This window comes from Anolis carolinensis, chromosome 2 (assembly GCF_035594765.1).
Source record: "Anolis carolinensis isolate JA03-04 chromosome 2, rAnoCar3.1.pri, whole genome shotgun sequence".
Lineage (NCBI taxonomy): Eukaryota > Metazoa > Chordata > Lepidosauria > Squamata > Dactyloidae > Anolis > Anolis carolinensis.
In genome coordinates this window covers 256187730-256203268 of record NC_085842.1, presented here as the reverse complement: position 1 = coordinate 256203268, position 15539 = coordinate 256187730, and the positions used below count along the sequence as shown (strand labels likewise).

The following is a 15539-nucleotide window of genomic DNA, read 5'->3' as shown; positions in this document are numbered from 1 at the left end:
GTTTTGCAGTCATCTATATCAGGTGTGTGGTATCCTATTGCAGGATATATAGCTGGATAAGTTTACTTACCAGATTGCTTGTGTCATGGAGTCTTTCAGTAAAGCATATAAAGAATCTGGAGCAAACGAAGCTTGAACTCTTTCTAGATGCCATACTAACTAAACTGAGGTTGTCATACTTTGGTCATATTATGAGAAGACACAATTCACTAGAAAAAAACAATAATGTTTATTATTATTATTTTTATTATTATGTATTCATTTCTATCCTGCTTTTCTCCCATGGGTGGGATTCATACAAATACATCCGACCTCAAAGGACAAAGGCCATGGGGTCGAGCAGGAGTTCCCCAGCACTATCTTCTGGACCAGACCCTCTAGGAAGGACCGGAACCACTGACAAACAGTTCCTCCAAGTTTTATCAGCCATGAAGGGCAAGGGTCTATGTAAGGTAGAAGGTAGCAGAAAAAAGGAAGTCCACATTGCAGATGGATAGACTCCATCAAGGGAGCCATGGCTCTTACCTGACCCAGGATTGTTGATGATAGCAGCCCTTGGAGGCCTCTCATAAGGTTGCCATATGTTGAAGCCAACTTGACAGTAGTTAAGCTGTATTGTTTAAGCTGTAACTGCTTTGTTGACTTACTTTAAATGGATATATTGGAAAAGATGATTTATCTAGTCACCAATGATTTTATGTGCGTAATTTGTTATTTACTTGGTTTGGGAAGCTGCTGGACTGATAAGTTCCCTTGTAAGGCATGCATGCCCATCTATCTCTTCTGAGTTACAAAATTATTTGACATTTGAGAGGGAAATTATTGGTATAGTAGCAGATTGGGGGTTGTCGTGATAATTTCCTTTGTGCTCTCTGAAGGAGAGTAAGAGTGAAGTGTTCTAATATCATAAAACCTCTTGGTTACAGCTTTAACCTATATGATTGCCTATTTTTGTCATGTATTGACAAAATAGGCAATCATATAGGTTAAAGCTGTAACTTGGGATCCAGAATTGGTATTTGCCTTCCTCTTCACATGCACCAAGAGGTTTTATGATGTTAGAATAGGCATGCCTTCCTTTTTGAACAAAATGTTGATGAATTGGTGGGTTTCCACAGTTTGCCATGATAGCAATGTTCCGTAGTAAGCTTCCCTTGCAGTTTGTGCTCATGACTTCATTTGGATAAAGAGTACTCTATGTGTTACTATGGCATGTGAAAAGTAATAAAGAAACACATTTATTATTACAATAGTAGCTTTCCTTGCTTGTAGTCTCATTCATCAGATGAATAAAACCAGCATTTTTGGCATCTGTACAGTAGAGATGCTTCAGTGTGGAATTATAGAAGGTAAATTGAATGTTTGAGATACTGAGATTCTTAATGCTGACAGTATTATTATTAGCTAGTAGGGTTGTGCACTACTGGGATGCCTCTCAATCAATCAGAGCTAAGGGAGGGGCGGAGAGGAGGTGGAGGTGGACCCATGGCCATTGCTAATTAAATTCCTGAACACCATGCCATAGCCTCCATTTGCGATTGGGCAGGGAAAGAGAAGGGCACTCTGCACCAGGTTCAGTTTAGATTTGCAGGCAGACAGGCTGGCACCGTGCTGGAGAAAGAGAGAGGAGGAGACTTGATTAGCTTTAGCTGAGAGTTGAGCCTGCGCTGGAGAAAGAGAGAGAGAAGTTTTGCATACTGTAGGCTAGCCAGGCACTGACAGGAGCTTGCTTATTGTTTTGGATGTGTGTGTGGGGCCCTTTGCCTTATGTCTGTTTTATGTTTTTGCTGCATTTTAGATAGTCTTTGAGGGCTATTTGGCTGCTGAGTGTGTGTGTTGGGAACCAACAACTATATACAATTAATCGTTTCAGGCAGCCAGAAGCCTTTTTCTGCCTAATTTAGATGTAATGTAATTTAGAATGTAAATTACTTATTTCTTTTCCATACCTTCATTGGTGTTAAAGTACTATTGAGGAATAAGAGAGAGGCTCAAATTAATCATTATTTTCCAACTGAACTAGACCAGTTGAATCAATGAACATACACGGTGTTGCTTTATGCTAATGGAACTTGGATAGGTATTGATTGAAATGTCTCTACTGTAGTTAAGAGTAACAGCTGGATTTAGGTCAGAGTAAACAGTGCTTGTCTCATGCTGCCCTTGTGGCTAAGTTCTGCTAAAATAATGTGCAATGCTGTGGCAGTGCCACATGTTTCTGTGCCCATATTTTTGTGCTCAGGCAGGTAGGAAATTACAGAGACCCACATTTCCATCCTCTTAAGAAAAACCTTGAATGTTTCTTTGGCTTTTATACTATTTGATATCCTAATCCCAAATTGCTGCACAAAATGGATTGCATTTTATGATATTTTAATTTGATTTCTGCTTTTGGAACAAATGTGCTCTAATTTTGCATGTGATTCTACAATTTCCTAATTTGGGCTTCTGGTCCAAGCATAATGTGATCCGTATTATCATCAGACCGGCAGACTTAACAGTGTCCAAATATCCCACTGTAGGATATTGGTTCACCGTAGCATGTCACAGGGAAGGGAAAGTAATGGGCTTAGAAAAGAGAAATTGAATTGGAAACAGAAAGAGAACCAATGAAAAAATAGAACTCGAATATAAGTACAGACAGTTCAAGGTAAGAAGTTCAAAGGAAATGTGAAATGAAAGATGAACCCCATATAAAAAATGAAAAAGCGAGAGATGTAATTGAAACTATGTGCTGAGTAAATGAGACAGGAGGCAGCCTTATGAACAGGAGAATGAAGACTTAAAATAGCTTCAAATTCATAGAGTTGAACATTGCAATACTCCCAACTTATGAATGATGAGTCTTTGTAGAATTAGAAATAAGAATTTCAGAAATACTAAAGAATTGAAAGTGACACATCTTGAAAGGAAGTAGAATCTGAAAAGGCAAATTTGAGCTGATATCGCTATCATCAAAGCACTCAAAATTAGACAAAGAGAGGCTACCTTAAATGTGTAACACTTCACCATTATGACTAGAACCAGGTGGGATAGGACAGTAGATTCTATGGCTTATGTACAGAACATGAAATTTGACAAGATAGGAAAACATGGTTTAAGAGAGAAAGAGTAAGGCTTTATTCATGGGAGTTTGAAGTTTTCCAAGGGACTACCAGCAGTTTAGCAGTTATTGGTCAAAATCCTGTTAGTTGTTCCCCATTCAAACAAGTGTATTTGAATGGGGAACAGACGCAAAACTTCATTTTTTGTTTGTTTGTTTCTATATCGTTTTCTGAATGCGCCTGCCAGTATCTCAGTTTATTTAATTTGGTCTTCAGGAAACAATTTGTGTTTGGTCTTTTATGTACTGTACTCTAGCAGTAGTTAAGCGTTTTAGTAGATTTTATGCATGTCATTTGGGGTTATCTGTTTCCTGCTATAAGGTGCTCATAATGTTCTTCCCACACATGCTTAGTGAGCATATCTGTTACTTTTTTGATTGCTCTTGTGTAAGAAAGGTAGAAAGAGACATAAATGTGGAATGACACAGGATAGTTATTGAGGAAGAGGGGTTTCAGTTCCAGTTTGGAAGTTGAAAAAGCTCATAGGCAATTAATTGAAGCAGGAGAGGGAATAGAAGCTGCAGCCTTAATTGTGCTTAAATATATGTTACTCACACCAGCGTTGTTGTACTTGGTTGTCTGAATATTCTTCCTAACTATATAAACACATTAGCAGCGCATTAGTAGAATTGCTAAAAAAGCTCGTTTTTTTCTGGAAATCTAAATACATAAATATAAATATTGTGTGATTAATGTGTTACACAAATATTTCTTATTTCAGCATTTTCAAACCAATGTCAATTTTTACGTCACAAATCACGAATAAGTATTATCATGTTCTATGGTTTCCAAGCAGAAAATGAAAAATAATACAACCATAAAACACTATAAAATTGAACCTCAGAGGATTGAAACTAGGAGAAAAATAAGTCTTCAGGCTACAATTTTCTGTCTGTTTTAAATTGTAGGTAGTCATTAAAGTAAAGGCAGATAAAGATGTGTAGACATGGCTATGTTCCTGTTAAACTGCAGTTATGATTTCTTTCCTGGAAATATTTCATTATTGCCCTCAGGAGCCTTGTGCAGCAGCTGACAAAAACATAACTGTTGGAGGTCTCATGGAAATATATTTCAAAAGTCACAGTCAGAAATGATTATCCTATGTGGTTCTGCACAGTGGGACTTAGGAGTGTCTTGTGTCTTCAGATATCTCATGGGAAAGCTTGCTGTTTTCTAGTCTTAAAAGGGAAGATAACTTGTTCCTAAACCATGCTCCTAAAGCAGGAGTGGGACTCATGTGACCTTCCAGATATAACTACTACCGTGTTTCCCCGAAAATAAGACAGTGTCTTATATTATTTTTTTGCTCCCAAAGATAAGCTAGGTCTTATTTTCAGGGGATGTCTTATTTTTCCATGAAGAAGAATTCACATTTATTGTTGAACAAAAAATGAACATTTATTATATAATGTACAATAGTTGTCATCACAAACCAGCATAACCAGACAAACTGTGAATCCTATCAAGAATTTCTTCTTACTACCATTATTTCCATGTACAACACTCTATGGTATGTACATTTAACAATCCTGCATGCTCTGGTGTTCTGTTTGACAGGCGCTTGGCCTGCTTCCATACAAAAACTTTGCTAGTTCTTACTTTCAGGGGAGGTCTTATATTTAGCAATTCAGCAAAAATTCTACTAGGTCTTATTTTTCGGGGATGTCTTATTTTCGGGGAAACAGGGTATAACTCCCAGCATTATTTTTCTTTGGCTATAAACTAGGACGTAAGGGAGTTTCAGGCCAACAAAATGTGGAGGGCCTCATGATTATCATTGGCAGCATAAGCTTATTATATCTTCTCATGCCAGAAAAAAAACCTTGGTGACCTTAACAAGGATATAAAAGAGCTTATATTGTTACATATAATGAAAGTTTCAAGATAAAAAAAGTCTAAGCAAAATTAGGTGGCAGTGGAAGAATGCCGTGTTAATTCACAAGCACTTATCTTTAAATGGGATTTATTGTCATCTTGACATCATACTATACCTTTGAAATTATCTTTTTTCTATAACATTGGTAGTGCACTGTTCCTGTTTTCTAAGAAGCTTTACTTTCCAGCCAAGTTAATCACAAATGTGTTTGGACAAGTATATTTGATTTCTGTGTATTCAACAGTTTCCTGTGTACACTGGACCAAAAGTATCTAAATAATAAAATCTGCACATCAGTATTGTTCTTTAAAGTATACTCTCTGAAGTCTGGGAACTGAAATCTGGCAACTTCCTCCACTCACTCACTCCTCCTTTTTTGCAAAATAATGTTTGAACTCAATACAGGATAAGGGAGAAGAGACATCTGGCTACATTGCTACCTATGACCCCTGAGGATTTTCAGCAATAAAGAAACATTGGTGGAGCATTGGGAGATGGCTTCATGCAACCTATGCCGGGTTTAAAGCTCCTCCCCTACAAATGATATTTTTTTTCTATCAAAGTATTAAAATCCAGATGTCTTTATATTTAGGTCTCCGCCACATTTGCAGCAAGTTTGGTAACTAGCCCTGCCATTGGAGCACACCTCTCTACCCTCTATGGAGATAATTTGGTGGTGCTAATTGCAACTGTTGTAGCTGTCGTAGATATCTGCTTCATTCTGCTGGCTGTACCAGAATCTCTACCTGAAAAAATGAGACCGCCTACATGGGGAGCCCTTATATCATGGGAACAAGCAGATCCTTTCGCAGTAAGTTGCATTGATTCTCCTTATAAAAGTTTTTGCTGTCCATTGAAAACAATAATTGAATAGATGCATTTTCAGCAGTTTGTATATGCATGCAAGTTAGAATCCCACCAGGTATGCCTATAGTAACTCCTTGAACATTTTCTTGCTCCCAAAAATAGTTTTTGAGTTGCATAATGTTGGCCCTTGGCATCTGCTGAAGTTTGCTTCTAGGACTTCCTGTCGCTACCAAAATCTGTAGATTCTATAAATCTCATATACCGTGGCATAGAAATATGATATAAAATATTAAAATCAAGGCTTGTGTTTTAGATTTTTGGGGGTGAGGGAGAGCTATTTTCAGGCTGCGACTGGGAGAATCTGTGGACAGGGAGGGAAGACTGTACTGTTGGTTTATATGCTTATTGCATTCAGTGTTTGCAGTCCATGTAGCATGGTGCTGTTATTGTTGTTATTACTGCTGGCTGAAAAGGAAAAGGTATTTGTGGGACTATAGGGGTATATTCCATATGATGGTAAAATCCAAAATACCTCTGCAGTAATTAATATAGTTTATTGTTTCAATTCTGAGTCATACAGCAAATATGAGAACTGTTCTCTAGACAAGCCTGTGCCCCTTGTGAAGGTGGGAAAGTAACGAGTCAAATGTGGCACCTCAAGTCCTTTCTTCTTATGCTCTACAGGTATAATTTACCTGATTTGACTTCCACAGGCAGTTTAAACCATGCCGAGAGCCCCAAATTCTTGTCTTACGTGCAAATGGGAGAGGTACTAAAAGCAGTAGTTACAGTGTCCAAATTTTTGACTAGGAACAGTAGGAGGAGATCTTTTCACTGTAGTAAAACTTTGAGGAGGAAAATGAGTCCACTGGAGGAACAAGCTCCCCTTGCCTTTTCTTGATCCAGGTAAGATAGCATAAGATCTGCCTTGATGAAATGAGTCAAACACCCATCTTTTTCCAACTTTTAGTTTCCTGAACAATTGGCTAGGTGAATCTAGAAAGCTCATAAATGGAAGATAGTCCACTGATAGTTGTTTGAAATGAATCACAATCTGATTATGTACTCCAAAGCAAAGCAAACAAAAAGCCTTAAAAACAGATGCAATTACTCTTCCCTTTGTTGATTTTTCCTCATTCTCTTGACAGTCTTTGAGAAAAGTTGGGAAGGATTCTACAATCTTGCTGACTTGCATTACTGTCTTCCTTTCATATCTGCCTGAAGCTGGCCAGTATTCTAGCTTTTTTCTGTATCTGAGACAAGTAAGTAGTTTTGTTGTTTGGAATTTTTAAAGTTGTATCCTATCCTATTGAGTTATTTTTGAGAAATTCTTAAATTTGAAATATGCCTGATGAATAAATGAAGGCTTAAAGTGGAAAGGGAAATGAGTGTGGTTTGGGATCTGCATGTGGTCTCCAAAGCTATTTTGTGGTCCCAGACTCCTGATTTGTTTTTAAACTGGTCATAGCTGCATATTCTAGCATTTGATACCAAAAATAAACTCATTTTTTTCCAAATCAGAATTCCAGCTATATCTGGTTTTATTTTTCCCATCTCTGATTTCCCATGCACACATTGGAAAGTTTCGAGAGGGTAAATTTAAAGCATAATTTGCACCCTGATTCACTAACATTGTTCACCCCTGTTCTAAAATATTTTAGCTGTCCATAGTATGTAGCCATTAAACAGGGCATCTGAGCTGTTTTGGGAATTCAGTTTGCCATCTTGAGTTTCATTGCACAAATTTAGTGCAACTTGTTTATATTTTTAAACAGTGGTAAAAAGTCTATATGACTAATGTCATCCTTGCAGCAAAACATTTTTTCCTTTAACAACTAACTCATTCATTTCTTCTTCTGCCTCCAGCCATCAGTTCTTTGAAAACTCAGAAGTGATTTATGATTCAGATTGAAGCACTGTTTCTTAGGGAAGAAAGATTCTTCCTGCTAGGATTTCAAAATCATTTGAAGGATGTAATCATAGGAAGGGTTTAGAAAAGGTTGTGTATGTGTATTTTGCGAGGGCTCCCAGAATCTTCCACTAGCCATGCTGGATGTGAGTTCTGCAAATTATAATCCAAGCAGTATCTTTTTCTATTTCTGGTCATACTTTAGAATATAGCGTATTTCCTCTTTGATGTTAAAAGTACATGGTTTAGACACCTATATTTTTCTCTCAATTTAAATAATGATCACTGTCATGAGCACAACACACCTGTATCAGAAGATACTAAGTCTTCTAGTTTATACATTTGATACATGTTTCTAATGGGCAAAGCAAATTGACAGAATCTCACTAAAAATCCTCCCCATGTCCATTTTTCAAAAGATGTCTTAAGAGTCTTAAATTATATTAAGCTAAATGGTGTGGGAGGGCAATACATGTAATTTAATTGGTGCCAAATATACCAGCATCCCAACAATTTTAGGTACATCCTGGGCTAGATGCCTCTTCAAAATGTATTATGAATTCCTGAAGCAGGTACACTGGCTTCCGGTTTGTTTCCGGGCGCAATTCAAGGTGCTGGCTTTAGCCTACAAAGCCCTATACGGTTCGGGCCCAGCCTACTTGAGGGACTGTATCTCCTTCTACCAAACCACTCAAGCCCTGAGATCAGTAGGAGAGGCCCTTCTCTCAGTCCCTCCACCATCGCAGCCGCGTTTGGTGGGGACGAGAGAGAGAGCTTTTTCTGTGGTGGCCCTGCAGCTCTGGAACTCCCTCCCCAATGAGGTACGATCAGCCCCCTCCTTACTGGCTTTTCGTTCGCAAATTAAAACCTTTCTGTGGAGTCAGGCCTTCCCAGACGAATGAAAATAGGCACTGCCAGTCTGATAAATTTTTGGATAATTTTTGACAAATAACTTCAGTGGCCAGAGGTTATGGATATCTTTAATATGGTGCTGTTGTAAGTTTTTAAATTGTTTTATTTGATATCTTAATTGGGTTTTAATCAGGATATGATGTTTTAATTGATTATGTATTGCTATTCAAGGTATTTGTATAAATTTTATACATTGTACGCCGCTTTGTATCCCACCTACGGGAGAAAAGCGGGATAGAAATGAATAAATAAATAAATAACAACAGCAGTAATTCCTTTTAAAAGCATTCATATTACGCTTTGGCTGAAAGGTTCGCAGGACAGTTTACAATAAATCAATAATACGATAGTCCATTTTGCCACTATCTTAAAGGCATGTGACCCTCTTCATAGAGGGATGTGAAGGGAGGAGGAGAAGAGCAAACTCAGACATCCATTCTTAGTTAGAAATAGACATTAGGTTGTTTTTTTTTCAGCAAGTCCCGTTACTACTCCACTCATGGATTGATGGATGAAGCCACCCTGTAACAGTGTTCATCCTGGGAAGCAAGAGAAATAACTTTGCAGTCTCCATGGTTGATGGCAGAAGCCACCTCTGGCTGATCTTTCCCTCTGCGGAGTAGAAGTTAACACATTCTACCTAACAATGTAGAAGTGAAGTTCTGGCAAAGCAAATTAACAAATAAGGAAGGATAAAGCAAATACCAAGTGGCTAAGGATATACAGTGCTTATTAAAATATATAGATAGAAACAGTGTTTGATCATCATGTATTTAAGGAGCAGTTATTTCAGTCTCATACTTGTGTAGGATATTGAAGACTGGTTGATGTAACCATGGAAAAAGTAAAAGTTTGGTTACCTTTGTTAGATTAGATTAGAGTATTTTTTCATTTACCACCATGGTTAGAAGATTGCAGCTTGATTGAGTTTGAATTGAGGTTTTATATGTTGCATGTGTTTTAGCTTATTGTATTTTATACTGTGTTCACTTTTATGTTGTTTTTAGACACATTTTGTGTCGTCTGCAAGCCGCCCTGAGTCCCTTCGGGAAGATGGTGGCGGGATATAAGAATAAAGTTATTATTGTTATTATTATTGATGTTTGCTGTAAGGCTGATATCCCATCTACAGGTGGAAGTTTCTTTCAACTAGATAATTCTCCCCACCCCCAACATTTTTATCTCCTGTCAGAAAGCTTTATTTATAGCTTCCTATGAAATACATTGCACTTATGTCATTACTCTTAAGAAACCGGTTGTGCTTTATTTCTGATCAAAAGTTGAGTTAGTATTTATACCCGATTCCAACTTCCTGATCCAAATTCCTTTTTAGAATGGTAAAATACTCAGTTACAGCCACTAATAATAATAATAATAATAATAATAATAATAATAATAATAATAAAACTTTATTTATACCCCGCCACCATCTCCCCACGGGGACTCAGGGCGGCTCATATGGGGCAAGGCCCGACTAGCACAATTTACAAAAACAACAGCATAAATACATTGAACAATATATAAAATAAATAAATAAAACACAGTAAGACAATAAAATGAGTTAATACAGAAGTAATAATATCAATCAACCACCAAGTACAATTCAGTCGACTTTATTGGTGGGGGGGACTGCAGCAGCAATATAAAAATAACATCATCAGTTAAAATACCAGAATAAAAGGGACCTAATAAAATTCAGGATAGAGTTATAATGCCAACTGAGGCTGGTCATCCAGTGACAGCCACTACTGGAATTATTTTTGACTTTATAACTGAAATGTGCTTCTATGAGTTTGCATAATTTTGTATAAATAGTTTAATTTGTGCAAATTATATTTGGTGTCCTGGTTTGCCTACAGGTGATAAAATTTGAATATGCCAGCATTGCAGCATTCATAGCAGTGATTGGAATTCTGTCCATAGTTGCTCAGGTAAGCATAGCCTTGGTAAGATTTTATTACCCTAAATTTTAATGAACGTTGATAACTATGGGCCTAGAAAATTGAAGTCTTTGAAATTACATGCAGGGAGTGTTTCGAAGCTGGGACATCACACAATGAAAAACTTGTTTCACTTTAATGGATTACTGGGCAGCTTGTTCTAATCAGTTTACTCTGGTTCTGTAGCAGGATGAGAATGGTGCAGCCCACGGTCTGCATGTGGCCCTTTAGGGAATCCCATGTGTCCCTTTGGATCACTAAGGTAACCCTAATTCCCCAAGAACCTTCACCCCATATTCCTACATTGCCAAGAGCTTGAAATAGATGACATTTCATTTCTCAAGTTCTATTATTCTAAGTATCAGAGAATATAAGGAAACGGGTGACTGTGAAAATGAAACATGAATAGAAATGGGAAAAATTCGAATTTACGTAGTTTGTTATGTGTGAGAATGTTAATAACTGTCCATATTAGTTTTGCATTCTCAAGAAAAACCCATAAGCATCAGATTTCATTTTTACTTCTTTTTGAATTATACACATAAAGGCCTACAGGTGGAAATACACATCTTTTAAAAATGCACAAAAAATAATGTAGGCAATGAAATGCATAGAAATGCATAGATTTGGAAAATTATGTTCCTAAATCCTCATATATTTCCGTACTGGAGAAGAAAACAAAGCTCACAATCCAAATCAAAACAAGGACCATAAGAAAATGCCAGTAGAAAACAGTATATAATTTAGATTTGTGAAATAAAATAGTGTTCATTGAAAGGGGTGATTTGGGAACTACCCCAATCACTGAACTTACCCGAGTTCGCCAAGCCGCTATGAGACCAATAAAGAGCCCAAAATTAGTTGAGGACAAAACACCTTTTATTAGGTAGCTACCGGCTGACAGAGCCACACAGCAGTGTGAGGCTGCAAAAGCTGTCGGCCAAGAATGTTTTCATCCCGGCCAATTTATAAGGCAGTTGTTTATCACATTTTAGTTCCTCTTTCTGAACTGGAATTTACTGGAAATCCCCCAGTTCAGTTTGTGGTGAGCTAGAGTTTCCTGCGTTGTCAACAAGTCCAGGATGTTCTAACCACAACATTTCGATAGCATTTCAACAGGTGCAAGCAGAAAATATGTAATTTATATATTGCATACATTTCTCGGAATCGGCTGACCACAAGCTTGACCACAACTGAATTCTTGCTTAAACATAAAACACATGATGTCCTAAGACAGCAAGTTTGCAAACTTTATACTTATAATTCAGAGGGGAGACTGATCCTGTAATTTCAAAGCAGACAGGCAATTCTAAAATGGAGTCACTTTGGCTAAGTGACCCCTTCATTCCCCCGTTTTTTCTTGTAACCAAGGAAGACATTTTCTTGGTTACACAGACCAACCAATTACAGTGGGGTGGTTTCTTGCTCCATGGTGTTTAACTGCATGTACATGACACGCTGAACTTCCCTGTGCTGACTGAAAGTAGCAGTGATCAGTCTCGCCATCATGTTTCTTAAGCAGGACATAATACAAGGCAAAAAGAGCAAAGCCAGAAGTATAATTAGCAAAATTATAAACAATACTTTAACGAGGTCTCGTAACCAATTAAGATTCGGGAGCCAGCTAAAAAGCCAATCAAACCAACCAGTTCCCTTGGGGGTGTAAGTAGCCCTTATTGTGGAGACAACAGTGTTGATTTTGGCCACATCAGATTCAATAAGTCCAGACTCATTGACATAATGGCAGCAAGTTGTGTTCAACCATATGAATAGGCCACCTTCTGCTGCCAGAAGGTAATCTAATGCCATCTTGTGTTGCATAAGGACTCCTGCCAGTGAGTCAATTTCAGTCTGGAGTGCTTTCATGCCTATAACAGTCTGATTAGCCAAAATTTCCAGTTGGGCAGAGAGCCTCCTTAGTTGTTTGACATTTAGGGCAACTCCCAGACTAGGGAACAAGATTGTTGCAAATCTTTCTCCCTCTGAAAGATACGTATTATCAGGATCATAGCCACGTTTTTCATCATATGATCTTTTAGGCCTGTTCCACCGGTCAGCTGCTTCCAATGCATGCAGGGGCTGCTCTCGCGGGTGTATCCCAATATTAGTGGGGACTAGGGTACCAATGGTGCAGGTTCCAACCCATAGTGGGGGTAAGACTTTACCTCCCCACTTCCCACATATCCAGAAATACCCCGGAGGCAATCCTCCCATTGCATGGTTATCAAGCAGTATACCGGGCCTTGGCCTTCCAGGAATTTGGTATTCCATTGGGAAATTTCCTCGCGTCCGGACCAAATCTTGCCGCGGTGGGGGTGCAGCCTTCACCACTGGTGATCGGGGTGAAGATGCAGCACCACCCACAGGCGGTTGTGGTGGAGCCGCCGCTCCCGCCTCAGGTGGCTGAGTTGCTGCCCGAGGCAGCTCCGACCCGGGCTTAACCACATATATTTTGGGGGGCGTGTTAGCTTTCCCATTACGGGCCGGACGAGAGGGCGGTTTCTTGTCACCCCCCTCTGGTGAGGCCGCCTGCCTCCTCAATCTCTGCGTGTGACCATCCTGTTGTGGCTGTAGCTGTTCAACTCCAAAGTGTATGTTGTCATAATATACAGGGAGAGTGAGATTACAACGGGGGTAATCCCCTACTTCTATGAGATTGGCTTGGGGGAAGTTCTTATGATCAATTTCTGAGATCCCTTCTTTTGATCGTGTCAAACAGGCTGATGCGGCTGGTGCAGAATCATCAAGGGCCAATAAAAATTGGGCCGAATCTGTCAACCCCTCCTCACGTTCATATGTCCAAGGGGTGAACAATTTCCATCCAGATATATCCAGCAGTGGCCCTGCTTTCATGACCCAACCCTCATATTGGGAGTGAGGGCTATGGGCACAAATCCAGCAGTCTGCAACCTCTGCTTCTTTGGCTATTTCTTTAATTAATTGGTGGAACATGTTCTTGTCCCAACCCATCTGAGTCTGCACCAATGGCATCATTATCAATATCAATAAGTATAAGTGTGTCCTCATTTTTACAGTGGTGTTTGTCCTCAATATCACAGAATTTCAGCCAACACAGAAACAGAATACAACCCACACAGGAACCCCCAATTCCCCACACCCAAAACCAAGTGTCCATTCGGTCTTTTGGGACACTCTCGGAAGTGTACCCTCCTTCCTTCTTCAAGGCGGTTCTTGGTAACCTGACCTCTGGGGCTAGCTCTAGGTAGCTTCGGGCCCCTCCTCTTCAGGGCAGCTCTTGGTAGCTTGACCCTTAGGGCGGGTGAGTGTGAATTTTAGTGGATTGTCCTTGTGTAGGTTTACCTTCCAGTAATCAGGATCTTTGGTGGTGTAGTCCTTCTTGATACGAGTGTAATGTACCCACGGCTTTATACCCTTTAACTTCACAGCAGTAGGGGTTGTAAGTAACACCTCCAGTGGTCCCTTCCACCTTGGGCCGAGGGGATCGCACTTCCAATCTTTCAGCCAAACAAAGTCTCCTGGTGAGAAATAATGTAACGCAGTAACGGGAAAAGGGTAACGCAGCATGCCAGTATATTTATACAGTTTGTTTAACACTGTACCCAAAGCTTGGACCTCTTTTATCAATTCTTGTTTTCCTAATTCATGTATGTCTCCTTGCAGAGGTCTAATTTTCAGAGGGGGTCTTCCATATAACAATTCATAAGGTGACAAACCCAAAACCCTGGTGGGGGTGCATCTAACCTTCAGTAATGCCATTGGCAATATTTGAACCCATGTCATTCCAGTCTCTTGACACATCTTTGAGATGGTCCCTTTCAAAGTCCTGTTCATCCTTTCCACTTTCCCCGAAGATTGGGGCCGGTAAGCACAATGCAATTTCCATACGGTTCCTAACAACTGGGCTAGGCACCCTAGGACCTGGTGAACAAAGGCCGGGCCATTGTCACTCCCAATGTGTAAAGGTATTCCGTACCTAGGGATTACATCCCTCATCAGGGCACGGCTGACCTCTACAGCCTTCTCAGAGGTGGTAGGATACGCTTCCACCCACCCTGAGAATGTGCATACCATTACCAACATGTAATGAAATCTTTGGACTTTTGGCATTTCAGTGAAATCAACCACTAGAGACTCAAAGGGTGTCGTTCCCAAATACTGAACTCCAGGTGGGAGCAATGGCCCCATCCTGGGATTGTTCTTAGCACAAATTTCACACCTTAGAGCAGCGGTTCTGGCTAAGGCATGCAAGCCGTCCATCCAGATTTGCCGTTCCAAGAGTGAAGCCATTCCTGTTGCACCTAAATGGGTTTGTCTATGAACCTCCTTCACCAATTCCCATCCCAAAGCTTTTGGGACGAAGATTTTCCCATTGGGTAATATGAGAATATTACCCTTCCACTTTGCCCCTTCTGCTAGGGCCCACTCCTTCTCTTGTGCAGAGTAAGTCATGGACTCTACTGTGGGTGTGACATCCAATTGCAAAACTGATTCCTCTGATGTGCTCTCATCTGCTGCTTTCCTAGCCTGTTGATCTGCCAGGCGATTTCCCTGTGTTACCTGATCCTCACCATACTGATGTCCCTTGCAATGCATGACTGCTACCTCCTTTGGTTCCCAAACTGCATCTAAGAGTTGCAAAATTTCTGTTGCATTTTTGATCTGTTGTCCAGCAGAGGTCAGCAGTCCTCTTTCTTTATAAATGGCACCGTGGGCATGCAGAGTGGTGAAGGCATATTTTGAGTCAGTATAAATATTGACTCTTTTCCCTTTAGCCAATTGGAGGGCCCTTATTAGAGCAATCAACTCGGCCCGCTGTGCGGAAGTCCCCGGAGGCAACCCTTTTGCCTCTAGGGTCTCCCCATTGCTATTCACCACTGCATACCCCGCTTTTCTTTCGGAACCAACCACACGACTTGAACCATCTGTGAAAAGCACCCATTCTGGAGTCTGTAGTGGCAGATCTTTGAGATCTGGCCTACTTGAATACACTTCATCCATCACTTCTAAAC

The 15539-nt window shown here is 39.8% G+C and overlaps 1 protein-coding gene across 3 annotated transcripts in view; it reads left to right on the top strand.

The window, feature by feature from the left end:
• LOC100553954 (hippocampus abundant transcript-like protein 1) overlaps positions 1-15539 on the top strand; it is a 58883-nt gene that overhangs the window by 21280 nt on the left and 22064 nt on the right. For all 3 annotated transcript variants that reach the window (XR_010003449.1, XM_003216499.4, XM_062972102.1), the window contains exons 6-8: positions 5573-5791; positions 6936-7049; positions 10468-10539. Coding sequence is in view for 2 of the 3 variants with exons in the window: in XM_003216499.4 (XP_003216547.1) it covers positions 5573-5791; positions 6936-7049; positions 10468-10539 (405 nt within the window). In the remaining variant the exon portion in view is untranslated. The remainder of the gene's footprint in view (positions 1-5572; positions 5792-6935; positions 7050-10467; positions 10540-15539) is intronic.